Source organism: Cynara cardunculus (genome assembly GCF_001531365.2).
Source record: "Cynara cardunculus var. scolymus isolate 2C chromosome LG 16, CcrdV1, whole genome shotgun sequence".
Lineage (NCBI taxonomy): Eukaryota > Viridiplantae > Streptophyta > Magnoliopsida > Asterales > Asteraceae > Cynara > Cynara cardunculus.
The window spans coordinates 3,145,006-3,168,687 of NC_037543.1; the positions used below are offsets into that span (position 1 = coordinate 3,145,006).

At 35.1% G+C, this 23,682-nt stretch overlaps 2 protein-coding genes across 2 annotated transcripts; one reads left to right on the forward strand and one right to left on the reverse strand.

Moving 5' to 3' along the window:
• Positions 1 to 1,495: 1,495 nt before the first annotated feature.
• On the reverse strand, positions 1,496 to 11,188 carry LOC112529699 (protein HLB1-like). Its single transcript, XM_025141056.1, has 14 exons — positions 10,736 to 11,188; positions 9,095 to 9,217; positions 7,802 to 7,871; positions 6,819 to 6,932; positions 6,315 to 6,398; positions 6,127 to 6,177; positions 5,964 to 5,993; positions 5,789 to 5,851; positions 5,598 to 5,663; positions 5,365 to 5,493; positions 4,962 to 4,997; positions 4,435 to 4,554; positions 2,865 to 3,038; positions 1,496 to 1,763 (listed from the first exon to the last, which is right to left on the reverse strand). Exons 1-14 carry the CDS (start codon positions 11,107 to 11,109, stop codon positions 1,653 to 1,655), a joined length of 1,545 nt encoding a protein of 514 aa, XP_024996824.1. The 5' UTR covers positions 11,110 to 11,188; the 3' UTR covers positions 1,496 to 1,652.
• Positions 11,189 to 15,110: 3,922 nt separating this feature from the next.
• Positions 15,111 to 15,757, forward strand: LOC112529858. The gene has a single exon (XM_025141283.1). It carries the CDS (start codon positions 15,133 to 15,135, stop codon positions 15,574 to 15,576), a length of 444 nt encoding a protein of 147 aa, XP_024997051.1. The 5' UTR covers positions 15,111 to 15,132; the 3' UTR covers positions 15,577 to 15,757.
• Positions 15,758 to 23,682: the final 7,925 nt, after the last annotated feature.

Sequence of the window (23,682 nt, forward strand, 5' to 3'; positions counted from 1 at the left end):
TAATGTTTTATTTGTTAGTTTTTAATGTATAACTTAATTTAAGTTATTTATTATCATTGACTCATTGAGTAATACTAGAAAATATATGTTTATATATATAATATTATATATGATATAGAGACTTGTCGTCATAAGTAACGTCTTGAAAATCATCATGCGCTTGTTGTGGTTCTTATGGCTTGAGGTTTGGTGTTACCGTCACGTCAAGCCTCGCACCATTTAGAACCTTACTTAAAACAAGTGTCCGCTTTCAAAGGTAAATATTTAATTTTTAATTCTACCTTAATTTATGAGATGGAGAAATTCTCTCTTATCATACTTAAGGGTAAGATTGTTCTTTTGTGAATTAAAAAGTATAATAATTCACATTTTTAAGCATTGTTTGACAAAAATAAACTAGTTTATTTTCTGGGTACAAGCGTAGATGCACATAAGTTAACTTATGAAATACAATTTAGAGTAATGTTTTGATAGCTTATTGTCACTTTTTACAATTATAATTCTCATTAATATTAATTATTATCTATTACTGTAGTTATAAATAAACTTTACTAATATTAATTATTTATTAATATTAATTAATGTAAATTGAAAGTTAATTATTAATTAATTATAATTATACATTTATATAGTTATATTATTTATTATTTATTTACAATAATTATTAATCACATCAAGTATTTTCATATTATTATTTTTTAATTATATTCAATATGTTTAGTTACTAAAACGTAAATATAATAACTTTAACAATGTTTGTGACATAAAAATTAAAATTATATTTATTTTGTTTTATAGATAATAAAAATGTGTTAATAATTAGAATAAAATATTTAATTTAATCATTAAATATATTTTTTGAAAACTTATTAACTAATTAGAATATGCGAGGTGGGATATTTTATTTTTATTCATATTATATGTAATGGTTATTTAAAATCATAAATAATAGATTTTTTCTAAAATTTATTTTAACAAATTCATCAATATGAATACTAAATTGAAAACAATAATTTACTCCTTTTTTAATATAATTTGTTCAGATAAAAAAATTGATTATATTTAAGCTAATTTAGATTATTTCTTTAATTGGTATAAATATGTGGATTTTTAAATTGACCCGTTTATATGAAAAAGATAATATAAATTTCCAAAAAATATTTAATCTTTTATTCTTATTGATTAGAAAATTGATAAAATAAGAACGTAATAAAAAAATTAAAAGATTTAGCTCAAAAAACATGTTAAATTGTTTAAGTTCTATGATGGTCCAAATATATTATGGCCTACTTTTTCTTCAAGATGACCTCATGCAGACCAAAGGGTCATTCTTTCAACGGTGACCGGTAGATCCCGAACTTCCTGTTGGTCAAAGGTTCGAACCGTACACACCATGGTTTTACAAAGGATTGAATTTTCGTAACCAGAAGTTTCGAGGTTCAATTAAGACGATAATCTTCTCAATGAATAGTGATTTGGTGAATACAGAAAATACGAGCAGGTTATAGTCCTTATTCTATAATCATAAAATAATATACAAAGATCTTACAAGAAAGAAATCCCAGCTCCTCCTAACATCTATAACAAGTCCTTTCCACACTCTCAGAACAAAAAGGATCTGAAGCCAACCAATTACACACAAAAATCGAATTCTATCCCGTTATTATGCCTGCTAAAACGTCGGTCTTACCGCGTGCAAAAATCGTGTAAACTAGCCGAATCGCATCAAGCCATGTATCCAGATATTCCCATGAGTCTGCAATCTGAGGTATAACAAAAAAGAACGTAAGAAGAAACCAAACAAGCCCAATATACTCCTAGAGGTGGGGTGCAACATTCCAAAACAACAGTACCAGATATTATCTGCTTTGTCCACTCCTGGACTCAGTTTTTTAAAAAGTGTCTGATAGAGGAGGTATCCAGTCCCTAATAAGGCGACTTTTGTTCCCCTCCCCAACCGATGTGGGATCTTACATGGGGTGTGGAGGGTGGGATGCGCACAAATTTGTCTTCTATCCAAAGGGATAGTGCGGTTGTTCTCATGAAAGACCCCGAAGCTTGTTCAGAATATACAGAAAACGTAATATGAAATATTTAAAATTCAAGCAAAACAAAGATTAGAAAAGATTCTAAAAGCCTCACAACTTCTAAGTGGCAGGTAATCCACTAATTTCACAGAAAAGCTGAAGATAGTTCTCAAGAATCACCCCCTCCCCTTTCTTTCTCATTGTTCTCCGGTGGCCTTTAGGAGACTCAAACTGATGAACTGATTGAATAGCGTCATGAACTTGGTTCTTTTTTAGAGCATGTTTGTAGGCAGCTTAATGAGCTTATTGGGACTCAGCTTATTTTGTTCAGCTATACATGGTTGTTTGGTGGTGACTTAATGATATAGAAAGTGGCTTATTTGGTAAGCTTTTTTTTTTTTTGGGGGGGGGGAGAGCTTTATGCAGAAAGCCAAGATTTTCCAAACCTGCCCCTCCAAGATACAAGTTCCTTCCATCTATGAGAAAACCCTCCCAGACAAACCTTTCCAATCTATACAGACAACTTATTCCATACAAGACTTAATAGAAAACCAACCAAACAACCCCTAAGTTTCTGTTAGGAATATTCATTTCTTATGAAATCATATTGCATGGTAAGTAGTGATGCATGTTCACAAAAAGTTCATGTAAACCACACTACTGTAATGCATGCCAGTAAAGCAAGTGGATCTAACAGTCCGATCCCCAATTTGACCAATAATTCTCAATGTCATTATACAACTATCCTTCCAAAAGCAAGGACAGAAAACAGATAACATGCATATGCATCATAGCACATTTGCAATTCTAATTTTCAAGAGAGAAGATGAGAAATACCAAGAATGTTGGTCCATGAATCGTATCGATGCAGATGGAAGGACCAGGTGGTAAAGTCAGATCTGCACATGCTGATACCGAGACAATATCTGGGATATCAACTTTAATAGCAGGTCTGCCGTTACTTGATTTATCTCCAGATATGGAGGTGTGTCGTTGCTCATCATTGTGGATCTGTCACAAATTAATGCTAAATCTCAGTACAAGAAACATAACTCATACCATATCCACATACAACAAGTGAAGTTTACTAAAACACAGGCCTCCACATGAACCTTTGTATGATGCGTCTCTTATTTATCCTTCATAAATAATACTCTTCAAGTTAGAAGATCAAGAAATATATATATATATATATAGAGAGAGAGAGAGAGAGAGAGAGAGCCTTGTGGCGGTCTGCATACATGAGAACGGCGTTTGGGTTCATTTTTCAGATTTATCATACTTAAAGCTTCTTTTTAAGATATTAACTTGGATTTTTTATAAAAGGGAGATCATTTAACTTAATTTGACCCAGAAGTACTTTGTTCATTTGAAAAGTTCAGTGTGATGATTGCACCAATGAACTTAACTGTGGCTAAATTGGGAAAACTAGAATAGATTAATGGCCAAGACCTTATCCACAGATATTACAGGGAAACCTATATACTTGGAGCAAGATTACATAACCGAGTTTCTAAGTTAATCACAATTAAAATGATTACTATTTATATAACAATATTTCCAAGTTACATGGAACCCTAGACTAGTATAACATTATCAGAAACAAGAAATTCACCAAAAAGGACTGTTACTAGCAAAGTAGCTAGAGCTTTTGAGTGTGTATGTGCACAAATTCTCCTTCCATCCTTTATTGAAACACATCAAAAATTCCAGATTGACTTCCAAGATACGGGGTCCAGTAATCAAGTTGCATTTAACTTTGCATGCATTTCGAGGAGTGCCATGGATTCGGTATTTAAAGAGAGTTCAAACGAATAACTAAAATAAACTTAAATAACAATGTGTCACAGGAGAAAGAGAAGATACAATATTGAAGTAATTAGCTGCACTCCTCAGCAATGTTCCATAGTTCTCAGTGTTCTATCTTGGCAGGACAGCAGGCATCACAAATTGGAAGTCTATTTCTTTATCCATTCATCAAGAAAGATAAAAGCACTAGGGTCATTCGAACCTAGCTAGTTAGCTATTACTTATAAGATGGTTTGCACCTATTCTTCCTGGTATCCTGTCCCTAATCTGCCTGAATATCATGAAGACTAGCGATTACAAAAGGTCGAACTAAAAGCTTCTAAACACACAACTCTTGGCAAAGGTTCATAGACATTCGTGCTTAGCCGGAAGAAACATGTCAGCACTAATAACTAAATATCGACCAGGCTAACGTGACGCACTAGAGCAATCACATCTTCAACAACATACTCTACGTGCTTGGTGAAAGAAGAAGCAAAAAAGCCAATGTTTCTCAAATGAATGGGGTACAAAACTTAAGTGCATGCATACATGCATAGATAAAGGCAAAAGTTGTGCATTATCATCTTTCGAAGTACATATGAAGAAATGACAGTACCTGTTGAAGCCCTTCATGGTTCAAAACGAACTGGGTGCGCTTCCAATCCCCATGTGGAGCAATTGGATTTCCCACTGGTGGTGCCGTAAGATATCCAACCTTTAGATAGGGTAGAGGCAGCTAAAACAGAAAGTAACTCTCAGTAATATGATGATTGATGAGAAGTATTCAAGCTGCAGATAGATAAAAAGACAAAAACAAAAGTTTCCCAGTGCTCCTTTTCCCTTTGCTTTCTACTAGTCAAGGAACTATTCCAAGATGGCAAACCTCATATTCTGTAACTAAACATCAGGCTGGAAATTCTGATTGTAATGAGTAATGCTTAGCTATGTGCACTATAACAAAGGATAATTCACCAGCAACCATGGTAGAGCACAAGGAAAACTGACGACAGATTTTGATAGACAGATTATTTTTTTACTAACGGTGATTATAAATTTATGTATCAATATTCTAAATATGACCAGTAATCATGCATACAAGATATAAGGTGAAGCAGGACATATAGATTGTAAAAGTATACTGACCATAGATCGCACAAGCTTCAAGGCACTAGTGTAAACCTGTAATTATAAAACCTCATGTTACATTCAGACCATGCACTGATTAAAATAAGAAGAAGCATATGCATCCTCCATTGAAGGGGTAGGGGAAGATCACTTTAAAATAAGCTCCAGATCACAGTTTCTTGCAGCTGTGTTTCCATCTACCTACCATTAATATATTCTTTAATTTTAACTTGATTGCACATGAACACACAAGTGACAGGTGTTCTAACTATGCTCAATAACCAGAACCAAACTGGTTGCAGCTTGTTAAAGGAAAACAATATGTTTAAGCTACAGTAGGAGATATTTCGATTGATAAACATCAATAATTACTGAAAAGAAAAAACATTTTGAATAATACTTGAGAATACAAGGTACATACTGAGTAATTTGGCTTCAATGCATGAGCAGCAGCAATGTAAATAGCAGATTGACTGTATAATTCATTGGGGGAAACATCTTGTCCACCGACTCCTCCTCCAGTTCTTGATGTGTCTTCTGCTAATCCATACTACAGAGGCAGGATTAATGAAATAAGATCGCGCCGTATCACATTTCCCAACAAGTATACCATTGTATCCGAAATAAGGAACAGCAAAAATATAGTAGACTGACCAGAACAGTGCCGAGGTTGTAAATGGCCCTATGAAAATCAAATTGCAGCTGTATCGCTGCACGAAACTGCATTACAGAAGATATATGTCAATAAAAACAACACATGTTGACAGTATTTAGTATACAGCAGACAAAATCAAAAGGAAAAAAAACGAAACATCTATATGTGGCCAAATGTTAAATGCTTGTACCTTACTGATTGCACTTTTCACTATCGTCTGCTTTTCTCGTGCAGGAACAATTGCACTCAGTTCCTGCAATTCCAAATGATGTTATGGAAATAAACAGACAAGGTGCCTACGAACTGTAAGAAAAATCTTTGACTGAAAATCCATGTGAATTCATAAGTTATGCAACTAGATGCACCTGTAAAGCAAGACCCCAGTTGTTGAGAGCCTGAAACACATTTTGTCAAACAGGTCATAACCAATTAATAAAAAAAATCATGGGTAAAATAAATAAAAATAGATAATGATGAAAAAGGGACCAACACTTGGAGTTGACAAAGCTAAAGGTTTCTCAGAGTTACCTGGGGACTGTTCCAATTTAGTTTAACAGCTTTTTCATAATTATTTGTTGCCTGCAATTTTCAAGAGAATAGAAGACACATTGTAGAATTATTTGTAGTAGAATTACCTTCATAATTTATTTGTAGTAGAAGCACAACCATGTAAAATGTATAGTATGGAAGGAGAAATCATGTTTTGACGGTCTAACCTGCTTCCACAGTTCTTCAGCTTCCTTTGTACGCCCACGCATTTTGGCCCGATCAGATATGGCAATAGCCCAGTTATAATAGGCCTGGAATTGACAATCCAAATAAATTGACATGTTATAAGAGGCAGATTTTGTCAAAAATTTCATAATCATAAATTCATCAAGGATTGTTGTTGGGATGCGAAGAAAAGCAAGCCAGACAGACAAACAATACCACTCAAAATCTGATGGTTGTACCCAATAAAGAATGATTTTTCAATCTATCTCTCAAACAATGCTTGCTACAGTTCTCAAAGGCGAATGATAATACTTCAAAAGGATTGGATTCATGATATCCTAGTGCCTAAACACACTGAACCTATGAAGTTACAACACAAAGATGCAGCATTTGAGAAACTACTTCCAATTCAATCACTTTATCACAGTACAAAAATGTCATGCAACAAAATTAAGATACTAGATGTCATGATCAAGCTAATATTCTATAGGGATTATGATACATACATCATGAAGTGTAGGGTTTAAACGAGTAGCCTCGTCATACTTTTTGCAAGCCTCTTCAAGTAAAGCATCTTTGGATGGTGAACTAGTATCTGAGTTAACATTATCTGCACTTTCCTGAAGATGAAACAGAAAGATAAGAAATGGTGTCACGTATTGTGTTAAAAACCATAGATACTCATATTCTGTCTAAAGGAATACATAAACAATATAGTAATAAGATAGTTTAGATGCACGTATCTAGCTACCAAGTACTATAAAGAGAACTTGGCTTCATATTTGATCAAAATTACTCCCTCCAGCTCACAAAGGGTCCACAATTGACTTTTAAATTTAAGTATCTTCAGGACCACTAGGTTCAAACCTAATACAAAATGTTTCATGAGAGAAGCTGGTAACTATATCCACCATAAAAGAAATATTCCAATAGTATGATCATGGAGCCACAAAGCCAATGACATAGGGCAATATAGTATTTGGAAATTACTAGGTTAGTATTTTCAAGGTCATACATGGACATTGCTGTTATGCACTCAGTTACAAGGCCCAAGCCCGGCATTATGTTTAGGCATTCTAGAAGAGGATAGAAGGGGTAATTCAGTGATTTTGGGAATTAGTCTGCTAGCAGGGAGTATTTGGACAATATCTAGAATAAATTGGTTACTTAGTAGTATAAAAGGGAGGAGAAGGGGGTAGAAGGTTTATCCAGAAAATATTTAGTCTGTCTTGGGAGAGTCTAGCCTCTCAAGCGCTAGAACTTGTTTTCATTTTTAGCTCAATTAGCAATCGTTCGCGTTCGTAATCTGTGGTTCTTCCTGGTTCGTGACAAATTGCAACAAAGGCAAGGTAGGGACGACTGGGACGTAACTTCTTTTACTAGTAATCTCTATACAATCATAAGTGACATTATGGTGTAGCCAGTAATTATCAATTTGGGGAATAAATTGCAGCCAGACAGTCACTGATTCCATGGATACACAAGTTACCTGAAGAACTAACGCCCAATTATAAAGTGCATCATAATCATCTGGATTTCTCTCTATTGCACTTGCATACCTGAAAGCAAAAAACAAAAAAAATTAAGAATAAGTATGCAACCTAAAGGCTCATTAGACATTATGATCCCAAAGACCATTTTTTATATCTTAAAAGCACAACAGGAAGGTGCAGCAAGTGAACCTCTGTGACTAAAGGATCATATTTTACTACCACATATAACCATTTTCTGCTAGCTATGCATCTTTCTACAAACTGGTAAGTAACAGTACTCCGAAAGCAGTTGGACAGAGTAGAAGCACAAAGCAGGAACTACAATAACAACTATCAAGCGATACTGCATAACAGTAGATGAGTATCAACATGAATTTTTTTTCCTTTTAGTTAAATTGAAATTTCCTGTTACCAGTATTATGGGCATTACAGCCTTGGACATTGGTTCAACCAATACTTGTAGTTCTGCTACAGGAGCCTACACTATCTAAATTTTGGGGTGTATGGAAATGGTAGATTCGTGTTTGTGCAATGGCAACCAATAAACTGAGAGGGAGGGAGAGTGAAGAGTGTGTGCTGAGCCAAGCAAAAGAAGAAAAAAACTCAGGAGATCAATTCATGTCTAGACTACAGTCATCAGCAACTTGGCAAAACTGGAGAGATATTGAGATCGAATCCAATTACACGGCCTACAAGCTTGAGCAATATAAACACCAAAAAGATATTATTAAATACTTGATATCGGACTCCCAAAGCAAAGAAGGATGGCACTATTATCAGCACTAAGTCCTAATAAAGCACAACGAACATGGGAAGACCATTGTACTCCCCAAAGTCCCCCCCCCCCCCTTTCCTCTGTTACATCCCCTTGTATCATAAAAGCATGTGTAAGTATGCTCAATTCCCACATATGCTCAAAATTCTCCCTAAAATTCTATGAAAGATCACACTGGAATGGTTCTGATAGTATCTGAGAAGACATCCCATGCAAATTAACTTGGGCCAACCCAACCCATCAACTATATAATCCCTAGATAACACCCTAAGTGTGCACCGATGTATTTTTTTTCTTCTTCTTCCATTGTTTTCTAGGAATCACCGAAGCAATTTTTATATTTCAAAATTTTACGTTCATACTACAAAGAGTTATGTGAATGTCTGTCATTCTTTGATATATGAAAATTGAAAATTAATTTGCAGATTTCAAGGTTGAATACGTTTATGCCAAGGTTACAAGTGTACATGTACCACGATATGAGCTAAGCATAAAATATGAAAATTACAGTTACCTCTTTGCAGCAAATGTAAGAATCCGTTGCCTTGACCGACCTTCCTCGTCAGAACCTGTGATGCTATTGATCAACTCCATGGCAGCACTATTTTTTTCTGTATGTTGTTGTGTGTTTTCTTGACTGAAGAAGTGCAAACACGTGACAAGACAAACAGTGAACACATTAACACAGGCACACAGCTTCTTACTCAAAGAGAAAATACATCTGACAGTGAGAGAGAGAGAGAGAGAGAGAACAGAAGTGCATGTTCATGCTAACTACCTACTGCAGATAGTGAACAAAAAACTGTGTGGTTTTTATGTCAGCCTAAATCTTTTAGTTTTGATCCTGGTAGCAAAAAAAGTAAAACAGTACGAGTTGGAAAATGGCTTGGTCACACAGTAGCGTCCAATACTGCTGCTGAAACTAGGGTCCGTTGTTTTGTTTCACCAAAGCACAAGAGGAAGCAGTTTCATACATCCAACAAAGCTGTGATAACTACAACACAAACTTTTTACCCCGAACACGGAAGCTATAAATGCTAAAAGATGAGTTCTTTAAATAGAAAGCTGCAGATCTACTTGTTAACATGCTGGTGAAATAGCATAAAATAAATTGAATTCTTGTGACGGGTCCTGGGAGAATAAGGTTTCCATTGTAGCACGAATGCATGTGATGGTTTAGTTGCTGGAGAAGAGAGATCTGTGAGCATTTTCAAAGTAGAGAGGCCTGAGGTATTCTGACTCGGTGAATTCTAGAGTTTGAGTTTACCCTTCATGCTAAATCTTCAAATAGCTTACAACATTTGAAGATCATTGAAGAAGGTGCATATCATCCCCTTTGCTTTTAGCATGAAAATCATTTTTTTAATTTAAGTAATGTACACCAGCCTCTATGCTTCTCACCACTTGTGATCACCTAGACACCTACCAATAGACATCATATTACCTAATATTATTCTTTACATGCATTAGGGATGGTCATTCAGTTCTGTCAAGTTCTTATGCTTTCCAACATGGGAGTAAAGAGGACTCGCGGTACCCTCTGCCATCATTGATATCCATCATTCCCTCCTAACACTATTTGCAATCTTTCATAACCAAAGCAAATCTGTAGTATTACATAGACACTAACATAAAATTATGATACTCTACTAATCCAATGCAAAATACCCATTTCCGTTAAGCAATAGCATCGTGTAACATACGGGTTGGTGTAAATAGTCTATTGTTCGTTCAGACTAAATTTGGAGATCCTAACAATTTATAACAATCCATGATGGATTGGCTGAAAAAACTCATTCTTATGTTAAACCATACTGACACCAATTATGGCCTTCCATTACTTGCAACACCATATTTAACTTTCCTAAAACTATGTACCCTCTTCCATCAATCAAAATAGCTTGCTCCCGAGTCCTGACCCTGTTTAGTAATTGCAGTTATCCCACAACTCTCCTCACACAGTCTTATACTTTTCATCGTTCCACAACTAATCGGGAAATGCATATCATAGCTAGAGCAACCAAAACATAAACAACTAGTACTGATCAATAAGAAATTAGGTCTTTTACTGTTGATTTGCTCTAGTATTGTAGTCTCAGCTTACAACAAATTGTAATAAAAATTCAACCAAATCAAATTTGGAGAAAAGTCTAACCTGTGACGAGGCGCAGCAGCAGCAGTAGCGGCGGTTTCAGGACCTTCATCTCCGTCGCCATTCTTCAGTTCATTCAACAATTCTCTCATAGTGAAAGTTCGGCTCCCTTCGTCTTTCTGGAGCTGCACATTGTCCACTGGTTGGATCGACGGTCCTTTGTCGGATTTTTCTTCTTCAGGTTTCGGATCTACACTCTTTGGAGAAACGTCAACATCGTTATCATTGGATTGGATCGGTTGATGAAGCTTCGAAGAATCACCCTCATCGTTATCAACTAACTGGATCGCGGTGCCTTCGGGTCGATGGAGGTCGGCATCTGGTTCCGGCTTGGTGTCGCCGTTCTGTAATTCCGACCGTTCGTCGTTTGTAGACATTGATTGAGATCTAGTGAATTTTAGAAGATTAAGATTGCTGCAGTTAGAGTTGCGAGGAAGCCACAGAAAACTTGAAAGGACTTCCCCCACTTCTAACTTTTATACGGAGTACCTCTTCTCAAAGCAACATACTTGTATCTCCCTTAACCGAACATGGAGGACCGAGCCATCCACCGAGTTGACTTGACTCAACTCCTTCCTACCCAACAACTCAGTCTCGATCCTAAACCTCGATTGGTCCGTACCCTCGGTTGAACTCATCTTCAAAATCGATTGAATATATATTTTTATAATATAACTATACCCGAACACGATCGACCTTAGCTCCAAACCCGATCAACTCGAACCCAAAACAATCCAAAATCCGAAACCCAAAATTCGAGGCTTGATTTCCATATACGAAATCCGACCGGATTTTTTGTGTGCCCATCTGAACTCGTCCAACTCGCCCAATGAACCAAGGGTGTTTATTGGTTGAAATCCAAAAAATGACCCATCAAAGGGATATAAATATCACTTTTAAAAAAAGATCATCAAAAGAAACGTATAAACCTAACTTTAAAATTTTAAGCAGAGAAAGAAACAAATATTCATATAAAAGAACCCTTAGAGCGGATAGCAATGTACCAGGTTTTGGCTTTTCAGACCTCGACTCGAGCTTTTCAAGCACATTTTTTCAGTGAGCAAAAAAAGAGTTCGAGCTTTTTCGAGCCTATACTTTATGTGTGAAAATAGACTCAATCGGACTTTTTCCATAACCGGGTTGTCATGTTTTGGATTTCTTTTGACATGATCAGGTTTTAAGAAATGAGTTGGCCGTGGGTTTCATGCTTGCTAGGCTTAGATTTTTCGTGCATCTCTATCGGTGGAATAATGGAAATCGAGCAGGTGGAACCATTTACCATATATCAAATAGATCTATAAAGAAATAGGGCGGAGGAGGGAGCAACTGATGAGATGTTTGGTTAGAGCTATTAAGCAAGAGTTAATAAAAATAAAAATAAAAATAAAAGAAACCGGAGGAATGGAAATAAGAATGACAATTTATTCATTCTCATTTTCATGCCCTAAGATCTTTATTTTCATTCTAATATCTAAACCAAACATCCCTAACCCTAACAAATAGAGGGTTACCACAAGGGTGGTGTCTTACTAGTTTGAGATTGGATCTAAAAGTCAAAAGTACCGGAGGTCTCAGGTTCAAATCCAATGAGGAATAAGAATCCTCTTGTGGCCATGGAGGTTAAAATGCGGTGACTCCGGACTATCTACAAAGCAGATGGTCGCCCTGGGATTAGTCGGCTTGCATAGCAGGTTGGATATCCATGTTTTAAAAAAAACAAATAGAGGGTAGGGGATTACCATGGATTAAGGGAGGTAATAGTCGAGGAGATCAATTCTTGTTCGGAATAATAACATTTTATATCTTAGCATTACTATTTAAAAGTAAGTTAACCACATGGGTGGTGCCCGATTGGTTTAAACTTGAGCTTCAAATGTTAAAAGTGTCTGGAAGTCTCGTGTTTGAATCCAAGGAGGAATACAAAAATCCTCTTGTAGCCACGGAGGTTCAGATGCGGTGACTTCGGATTACCTACAAAGCGGGTGGTAGCCCAAATCGGCTCGCATAGCAGGTTGGATATTCAGGTTAATAAAAAAAATTAAAAGTAAGTTAGTATACAAAAAATATTAATAATATTGATCTAAAAGTAAGTTAATACACAATGATTGTTAACATTTTTAAAAATACATGGGCAGATTAGGTGGACTGGACCTAAAGTATTGATTGGATCTGACTAGTTTTTTCTCTTTAAGATCGGTTTACGTACTGGAAGGTTTGAACCGATTGATTACAAGTTTGACTATTAGGGGTGTAAACGATACGAGACAATTCATGAGCTACTCAAGATCGACTCGGTCAAAGTTCGGTTAACACTCGACTCGAATGGGCTCGGCTTGAACTCGAGTCGAGTCAAGCTACTCAATATTCGACTCGAAGAGCTCGTGAGATACTCGATTATTTTATATATAATTAGTTTTAAAATATAATCAGTTTTTATGATAAAATTTGTAAAATATAAATAATAAAAATGTCTTATTTTTTAAGATATTTAAATAAAATTATGCATTTTTTAATTATAAAAATTAATTAATTAATTTTTATTTAAACCACAATTAAAAAAGAAAAATGTTAGTAAAATTATCACATATTGGAAGAGAGATGATAAATAAAATGAGAAAAAGATGTTATAAAAAGAGAGGGATGTGAATGAAATTTATAACTTTGTCTTTTTGACGATGAAGCTTGAAGTTGATCCCTCTAGTTTTATAAAAACTAAGAAAACACCTTTAAGTTTTAAAATTTTATAAGAGAAAGACCCTAAAATTCATAAATTTCAATGGGTGAGTTTGGTTCGAGCTTAAGAAATAGTTATCGAGTTCGAGTCTAGTTTTGATTTTTACTACTTGCGAGTTTTCGAGTCGAATTCGAGCTTGAAAATTGGATTTCAAGTCAAGTATAGTGACACTCGAGTTCAACTCGCATCATTTACACCCCAAAATAACCATCCATGCTTTATCTTGTAAAATAATTATTATGTCTCCAAAATAATCATAAGCATAATTATTTTACTCTGAACACTCAAAATTTGTTGTTACAACTTCAAATTGATTTATTAAATCGGGTTGGTCTATTATTCACGTCTATCTTTATCAAAACTTAATTAAATTTTACATAAATATATATAATTGTAAAGCACCATCTTGAAACCACCTACACAAAGGTGTGCTATCTTTGTTGTTACTTCATGTACTTTTTTTGGAAATTGACCAAAATAGTCATATTTTCGATCAAATTCACTTTTTAGGGGCCGTTTACCAAATGCTTACCTGGATAAATGTTTACCAAATCACATTACATTAATGGAAGAATATGGTAAGGACCAAGAATCTTATCCGGTAAGAGCGAGACAAGGACCAAGAGTCTTACCCGGTAAGTGAGGGCAACGACTTTTACCACGGTAGTGCTTACCGGGTAAATTGTTGCATACGATGTCGTTTTGATTGACTAGAATTTTACTAGGTAAGTAAATGATAGTGTTAATTTTGTTGGAAAGCGCTTACCGAATAAGTGTTTGGTAAACGGCCCCTCAGTCACTTTTAGAACCGAGTTCCCACTTTAACCATTGTTTATCCAAATACCTTACGAGTTTGGGTAGAGTTGGTTTACAGATTAAAAAAAAGAAAAGAAATCTTTACACAAACGGGGATTCTTATGCAAATTTGCGTTAAGATTTTTTCTTGTTCTTTTATAATTTGAAAATCGAGTTTACAAAAGCGTAAGATATTTACGTAAACTTTGGTTAAAATGAGAATTCAATTGAAAATTGGTTAATAAGTGAATTTGGTTGAAAAGATTGACAATTTTGGTCAATTTTCCCCAAAGTTTTTTTACGTCAGAACCTAAGAACCAAAACTCGAGGAAATAACATATTTATGCATCGTTTGCGACCACATTGCATACCCTTAAATTTTGATAGTCATTCTGTAATGTATAAAAATTAAATTGTAATTGTAATATACGTTCTTCATAGTTTATAACGAAAATAATAATAATAATACGTGTTTAAATTAAGGGGGTGTTTGGGATTGCTTATAAAAATAACTTATTGACTTATTTCGGTGTGGTACCGGTAATAAGCATTTTTGCGTGTTTGGATAAACAACTTATACCGGTGTCAAACCGGTAATAAAAAGTTTTTGAAGAAATTAAACCCTTCTGACTTATAATAAGTTGAAAAGCATTTTGTAGAAAAACATAAGTTATTTCAAATAAACGAGATTCATCGAACACCATGAGTCTTGAACACAATTGTAGGTGGTAAACCGTACCTTAATTAGGTGAACAACCATTCCAACCAAACCCCATTTCAGCCCAACTGCCCACCAAACCCTTTTTTTGTGTATAAAACCCCCCATTGCTCCTTCACTCCCCCATATCCATTCATACAACACGATCAATCGATGGCAGACGAGCGAGCCGGGGCCGAGATCGTGTACGGAGCCGACAATTGCCATCGACATTCCATCGAGCTCCTCAAGGAGCTCGGTTTCCCGACAGGCGTTCTCCCACTCAAAGATTTGATCGAGTGTGGGAGAGTTCGAGAAACAGGGTTTGTTTGGATGAAGCAGAAGGTTCCGTATGAGCACTTTTTCGAGGGGACTAAAACCCGTGTTAGTTATGCTACTGAGGTGACTGCTTATATTGAAAAATGTAAGATGAAGAAAATGACCGGAGTGAAAAGCAAACAACTACTGATGTGGGTGCCTATCGTTGAGATGAGCATGGAAGACGCCAGTAGTCCCAGCATTTACTTCAAGATTCCGATTGGCGTTGGGAAGTCGTTTCCTGTAATGGCATTCATGAACGATGAAGAAAAGAAAACGTACCTCGAGCAATCGAAGTGAATATTCGAGTTCGAGTTTGAGTTCTCGAAAACGTCTTATCGTATCGTCATGAATGTGTTTTGGTTTCGTGATTTCGTAAATGTATTCCCGGATTTCTAATATTTGTTGATCAAAGTAAATATAATCCGAGTGATTGCGGATTATATTTTATTATTTATCGAGTTGAAGATCTATTTTGAAACTAACGGTGTTGAGTTTATATAAATGACTTGTGTATTTGCTTAAAGCTTATTTTTAAATTAAACGAAAATTTTATGCAAATAGAAATCTTACGTAAACTTATGTAAAAAGAAAAGCTCGTAGAACATTGACATCTTGTTTTAACGATGGCATTAATTTCATTTATATCGTGTGTTAGTTTAAATGAACTTTCAAAGAATCTACAATTTCGTGAAGGTAAAGTATTACAACCATGCTATTTAAGAAAAGCGGAGTTATTGTCACTAAATCTAACCAAGGTTATCGTAGACTTAAAATTGAATACTAAAAACAACAATACTCTAGCATTTCGATTCATACGCATTAACAATGTTTGATGGTCTAGTACGGTATGACGATATCATGTATTCAATAGAACCCAAGTGCGTCCAATTATGATCGTCGCAGTTGAGTTCTCACTAAAGCTAACGAAAATGATAATATGATTACTTAAAATAGAAGGTTGGATATTGTACGACACTAACACACACACATATACATACATACATACATATATATATATATATTAACAATGTTTGATTGGTTCAGTAAGGTTTGATGATATCATGTATCCAGTAGAGTCTAATCGTGTTCAATCATGATAGTTGATTATTCCAATTAGCGATGCCTGCTAATCTAGTTGGGTCGGACGATAGAGTATACTTGATTACGCTAAATTAGATCCACTTGAACTATCATTGAGTACATATAAGATTGCTATTGTGATTAAAAATGGTAGGTCAGGTACATTGATATGGAGCTGGAACTGTTAAATAGCATGAATCTGCTAATTATAGATATGCTGCCTGAAGAGGAAGACCAACTTTATATCATCCGTAATCAATTGTTAGGGTAGTTTGATCAATTACTCGTAATCAATTATTTAAAGAAAATGTAAAATAAAATGAGAAAAAGATAAGGTTATTTTTTTTAAAATGCTTATTTTTAGAGGGTCATGTATCCGAATAAAATGAAATCCCTTGTTTTCATAAGGTCATGCCACCAAATAATCCATCTTTTTTTAAACGGATGTTTGAGATTGCTTGTTTGAAACAACTTATGTTTTTTTATAAGAGTCATTATCAACTTATTATAAGTTAGAAGAGTCTAACTTATTCAAAAACATCTTATTACCAGTTTGAGTTTGACAGCTGTTTATCCAAACATTTAAAAGCGTTTATTACCGGTGTCACACCGAAATAGGTGAATAAATTATCTATACTATATCATAAGTATTTGACAAAAACTCTTAAAAACAATTTTTTATGCATAAAGTACTGTTTATTGATGCGTATTACTTAAAATTCAAGATTACAAGTAAATTATGCATAAGTACAACTTATTAAAGCCTCATGTTTGAATTCGTGTAATTAACTACAGATAAACATAATCAAATACAAGATAAACATATCATTTTTAAATATAAAATATCTAAAGTAAAATTAGAATAATCATTGAGTTATAACAGAATACTTAATTATTATCTTTATAAAAAAATATATTACTAAACTTAAAGTAAGTTATTTCGTTACGTTAAATTAAATTATAATAACATTTTGAATTAAAAAAATACACAAACAAGAACTTTTAAATAGTTAATTTGATACTAATATTGATATTTTTTTACAAATTTTATATAATATTTTCAAATTTAAATTTTATTCAAAAACAGAAACATTATCGCTTTTTTAAAACCATATAAAATCGTGTTATATCGACATGGATAAAAAAAAAACGAAATATTAAAATGAAAATATGTCTCGATGCATTACACGAGTACATTGACAGATGCACATTATAGCTGTAGGGGGCACATGCCCCCAACAAACTAAGCCTAAAAACAACCAAATAAAACATTAATGGTAGGTTTTAAAAAAAAAATTAACAAAAAATTATTAATAAACCCCCAACAATTAAATGTAAGATACCAAATCTAAATTTATGCATCTCATTTCAATTAAACGTCCTTAAGTTCCAAATCTCAATTTATTGAAAATCATTTTATTTTTCTTATTTTGTTTGCTATAATGCTAATGATTTGATTAATCACTATTTTGATTTTTTCCAACTTTTTTTTGCATTTTATTGTTTTATAGATTTATAATTATTGATATTTATTAATTATTAATTTCTCTTTCTTAATTGTTATTTCATTTGAGTTTGTTATTTTGATTTAAGGTTTGCTATTAGTTTGTTTTTTATTTTTGATTTCTTGGTCTTTTGCTATCTGATTTTTTTAATGGAATCTAAGAGGCCGTTTATCAAATACTTAACTGGTAAGCACTTACCGGTAAAATTTAACACTATCATTTACTTGTGCGGTAAGATTTTAGTTCACTAAAACGACATTATATGCAACAATTTACCTGGTAAGCGCTTACGATGGTAAAAGTCATCGTCCTCACTTATCGGGTAAGACTCTTTTCCTTACCTTGCTCTTACCAGGTAAGATTCTTGGTCCTTACCACATTCATCCGGTAAGGTAATGTGACTTAGTAAGCTCTTACCCAGATAAGCGTTTGGTAAACAGCTCCTAAGTTATGGGCCTCTTGCCCTCTAATTTCTTGCTACTAAGGGGCCGTTTACCAAACACTTATCCGGTAAATGCTTATCGGTAAAATTCAACACTATTATTTACTTTTCGGGTATAACTTTAGTCCACCAAAACGACATCGTATGCAACAATTTACCCGGTAAGCGCTTACCGTGGTAAGAGTCGTCGCTCTCACTTACCGGGTAAGACTATTGGTCCTTGTCTCGTTCTTACCGGGTAAGACTCTTGGTCCTTGTCTCGTTCTTACCGGGTAAGATTCTTGGTCTTTACCATATTCATCCGGTGAGGTAATGTTGTTTGGTAAGCACTTACCCGAGTAAACGTTTGGTAAACGGCCCCTAACTATTAATGTGTAGTGTGTTCATTGGCTTTGGTTTTGCCGAAAAGTAAAATATGTACATGACAATATGATGTCTTGGTTTATCCAAAATAGTCAAATATTAATTGAAAGCCAAACCAAATAAGTTATATTTATTCGATAACTGAACCGCTTAATCCGGAAACCAAATAACCTGAAATTGTATTGGATCGAATGAGTTATTTGGTTTAAAAAAAAAAAATTTTTGACACTCTTAAATATGCCCCAATAATAAAAAATTTTGGATCCACCAAGAGTATCATTCGGGTTGTTATAAACAATTCCAAACACCTTTTAATTAGTGAAGATCGACTTTTTTGGTAAAATGATAATTCAAAGGGGCTAAAATATGATTTTGGACGTGAAGATCGACTTTTTTGGTCGATTTCTTAAAAATAATATATACATCACGGAGATGGAATCATTACAGATTACCGGAGCCGGAGCAGCAGCCGGCGGTAATGAGACGATTAACCCCCGAAACAACGACTTGAATCAACAGTTACAGCAACTACCTCGTCGGCCGATGATTCAGAGCAAAACCTAAGCCAAGTCATTAATTCGATTCAACAATAAATCCACGTCCGAAAACCTTAAGTGTTATTTTATGATTCTTGCTGTGTTACTGCAGAAACGCACTTGAAATGGAGATGGAAAATACGACGAAATTGTCGTTGAACTGTAAGATACAGCCATGCAGGTTCCGATGGAGGTCCTAAAGTACATTAATTTGGCGTTAATTGCAATTTATTTTGTTTCATACTTGATTGTTTAAATTCCGATTGTAGCGATGTGTCGTTGAATAAATTTGTAGTTTGATAGATGATGGAAAGAATCCGGAGTTCCGGACCAATTATCCAAGCTTTGGATGGGGAATAGGAATCGTAAGTTCATTCTTAATTGGGATAGTTGGTCCTCTTCTCCTTACCTTGTTTAGTCTCTTTGTCTGTCTTTGGTTTGGTTTTTGTCTTGGTCTTTGTTTGGGGATGTTTTGGTTTTGTTTCCTTTTCTTCTCGCTTGTTGTGGTGGACTCTTGTATCTTTTTGTGTCTAGCTTCTTGCTGTTTCTGTTTTTTAATTTACTGGTTGGCTTGGTGAGGGTGATGGCCATGCCAAAGCTCTCTTCCTTGTCCTTCCTTTTTGCCTTTCAAAAAAAAAAAAAAATGGCTGCATAGCAACAAACCAGATTACTAAGGCAAACCTTATGCCTTCAAGGTTTGCTTCGCCTCTCTGTGTTTCATGGATGCAAGTGTGCATAAAACTACAAACTGATCGCATGGTCTGCAGTTCTCTTGTTTCTGCAGCATCTTTTCATTTCTGGAAATGTCTTTGATAGTGCAAATTTGTATTCAGCCATTGCTCATCTTAGGAATTTTCCAGCTTTTTGCATTTGTGATTCAAGATTCTTAAGCAAGTTAGGCAGAGAGCATCTTTTTTTGGTTGGATATCAACTGCCTAGTAGAATGGAACGGAATTTGCATGGGCCAATGTTTGTAGAGGATTAGCTTCATTCGTTCGAAAGGGTTTGTGATTCCCATTCCACTATTTGTTATATTAGTGCGTGCAGGATGGATTCAGTCACTTGTTTCGAGTAATTTTTGAAGGATTTGATGTAATAATGATGAAGTTTGTATATTTAATCAATATTCATCTCTGCCTTTTGACTCATGCCAACACAGTTTAAAAGAATCAATAGCAGTGGATCAGTGCTAGAAAGTTGAGTGAACTGGTATTGAAGCTGATGGACATTCCGATTTCCTAGTAAGATCTGTGTGTTTTTATCAATATAAAGCATCATCCAAGGCTTATTGAAAGCCTTGTCATGTGAGAAAAGGAAATCAAAACTACTTGTGTCGACAACGATGTCCCTCCAACCTTTTGAGGATCGATCCATGGTGCTTTACTTCCTTTCCTAGTCCTCCAACCTTTTGCAATGTTTGCTTCATGAATATAATTGAATCATAAAATTCAAATCGTGGATGTATGAGTTTGACAACTATGAAAGTATGAATGCAACTGGCCATAGTTCAATTTTGGTTCCCACCATGTTGTTCAATTGTATTTACTATTCTTTTTGTGATAATTTCTTTTTTGCTGCAAATTATTAAAACAAACTTAGTGTGCTTCCAACATGTTATTATGTTCTTCCACTTTCATGCATATGTATTGTTTTTGTGTCATTTATGACTTGCTGCTTATGTTTCGTTCAGGATCTGTGGAGGCATCTTCTGTAAGAACTTGAGCAAGCATTTCCTGATGAAACTGAAGTATATAGGGAGATTCTTGCGTGTCCTGCAGCTGTGAGGTCTGTGAACTTACTGAAACTTCAATATATAGGTGTGTTAAAATGCCATAAAAAGTGGCGGAAGAGCCCTCTCCTATGCCAGTTCTGATACAAGGTGGATAAAAGACGAATAATTATAATTCTATTGGGTTTAATAGAAACTCAATTTATCTTCTGATAAAGCGTCATGACTCAAACCAAACAGTTAGTTGTGTAGCCCCAAACCTTTAGCTAGGATTCTATTGTTTGATATGCGATAATCGTTTACTTATTAATCCCTATGTCAACCAAACCAATAATGCAACCGTTTCTATTTTGGGATATCCCACAACCACAAGAAGTGCAATCTTCCCTTTCTCATGAGAAGTTATTAAGCTTTTTCTTTAACGGAAAATTGGATGCACACCCCACCCATGCAACACCTGTATCTCTAATGGGATTGAGGCAACAACCTAAAAGGGTTATAGTGAACGAAGGCCAAAGGCCACTCAGTTATTAAGCGAAAAGGACCTTTCAACCTTTTGTTTTGTAATACAGGCTAGAAGCAACTTTCAAGTGATTAAAGTTGTATGGGATAGGAAAACCGCATACATCGCCATTCTTCCAATAAATTGAACCGACATAAAGTTCATCTTGTACTAGTGTGTAGTTTTGTTGAACCTTCTTTTGGCATGGATGGAGTACATCTTCACTTGCTAATAATGATGGGTAATATACAAACATGATAGGTTCACTTTACTTTGTTGAAGGCCATGTTTCTAGAACTCTTTCAACATCCAGTGCTAAGCAGGAAATTTAAGTGCTTAAGAATCATGCAATGCAAAGCTTTAACAATAGTATTCAACTAGACAGTGGCACATTGGGATAAGATGCTTACTGGGTTTGACAAGTGGAGCAAATCCATCAATGTGAATAAAATGCTACCATCTTCATCCCACCTGCTGTGTGTACTTTCACATGAATTAAACTTATTTTTCATACATTCTGAACCATTATTGCAGAATTTAACTAAGTTGTAGTATTTGTTGGTAAACTTGGACTAGTTTGGAACTTTGGATGATGCTTTTTCAGGTTAAAAAGACTCATATCTTCCTTTAGAAGATGTGCACAAATGAATATAAATATTCATGAATATCATATGCAGCAACGCAGCAGCCAATCTCTACTATAAGACTTAATACCGAGGGGGTGGATGTTAGCCATTACAAATTATTTACCTACAAGTATAACTCTCATTGTTTCCTACTCTGTTCTATTGGAAAATCCTTTCAACTAACGTGCTAGTTGAATTAATTATAGCTGAACTTTTGACCACCATCACATCCAGGTACCTTGACTTTGTTCTTTTGGGGTGCGTTTGTACGTGCCGAACAGGATGAGACGTGACAGAACAAAAACTTAATACCCCACGTTTGAACTTTGACGTGATATAAGGCTGGGACAGGAAGGGACTGAGTGGGACAAAAACACTTTTTGTGTAAGAAAATAGGTGGAACACAAATTAGGGAGATGGACAATATTGGCAAACTACTCAACTACCCTTGTTAAATTAAAACCCTAAAATCTTCCACAATTCTTTCACCCATCTACCTCACTCTCGCCTGTCCAGTTCCATCCGCGTACCTAATGCACCCTTGGAGTAGAATTCAGATTTACGAACATCCCACCCTCCTAGACCCATGTGTGGGATATACTGTGCTAGTTTAGTTTTTTGTCTGTTTGGTTTATAGGACTAGTTTGTTGTTGCAAGTTAATTCAGAGGGAAGGATGACTTGATTAAGGGGTTCTCTTATCTTTTCCATTCAGCTCTGTGTTGAAAGACAGCCTACTATCAGCGTAAAAGCATCGGATCTATAAATATAGGCCCAATATACATGAGCACCAGCTGAATAGCTTATTCATTGATCCTTGCCGTTTCCAGGGTTTTTTTTGTACCCTTCTTGCCACAATAAACTGAGAGACAACTATATGTTGTCATTCCATTTGGCTGTACTTGTGAGACCAAGCTATCTTTAACCTTGATGGGATTGAGGTGAGATAGAAATTAGGTCCCATCCTAGTGGTAATGCATCTTTGCAAACGACTGGTGGGAAAAATGAAAGGAAAACGACACTCATTCATTCTGAAAATAACTTCGAAAGTGACAATTATATCTGTGTTGGCATCATCTTAATGTATTATGTGACACTTCTATATGAACGATGAAGTGAATATTACACTAACCTTTTCAGATCCATATTCTTACAAGTGTTTAATTAGGCAATATCTGCAAACTTCATATAGCATTCTAAACCAGGATACTGCCAGGTATATTTGGTGTTATGCCGATACGTATCTGCTGATCATCGTATGATACTGATGTACGAATTATTTTCTCTTATATAATATGCAAACAAATTGATGACATACGTACTAAATGTTATTCATTTTCTCTTACAAGACATGAACCATGCATGACATTAAGGCTCCTCTTCAGGCTGATTTTGATACCATTAGGACAAAGACCGCCTCTTCTTTTGCGGAGCAACCATGGGGCCTTGAAGGTAACAACCAGGAAAATCCCCAATGGCCCTGAGGAGACTCGAACTGTTACCTATGGGAAGATCCCAAGGCCTAGCCTTTATCCGTTACTTGAGCTGGCCCCCAAGGTTATGTTGGATTTTCGTCATCATCTATCTTGATTTCCCATATATCATATCATTAGAAAAGAAGC

Excerpts from the sequence above, each read along its gene's own strand:
- LOC112529699 (XM_025141056.1), bottom strand. The coding sequence starts at position 11,109 with ATGTCTACAAACGACGAACGGTCGGAATTACAGAACGGCGACACCAAG. Across the intron at positions 5,852-5,963 it reads ACTGGGGTCTTGCTTTACAG|GAACTGAGTGCAATTGTTCC; the intron begins GTGCATCTAGTT and ends TTGGAATTGCAG. Across the intron at positions 5,494-5,597 it reads ACAACCTCGGCACTGTTCTG|TATGGATTAGCAGAAGACAC; the intron begins GTCAGTCTACTA and ends CTGCCTCTGTAG.
- LOC112529858 (XM_025141283.1), top strand. The coding sequence starts at position 15,133 with ATGGCAGACGAGCGAGCCGGGGCCGAGATCGTGTACGGAGCCGACAAT.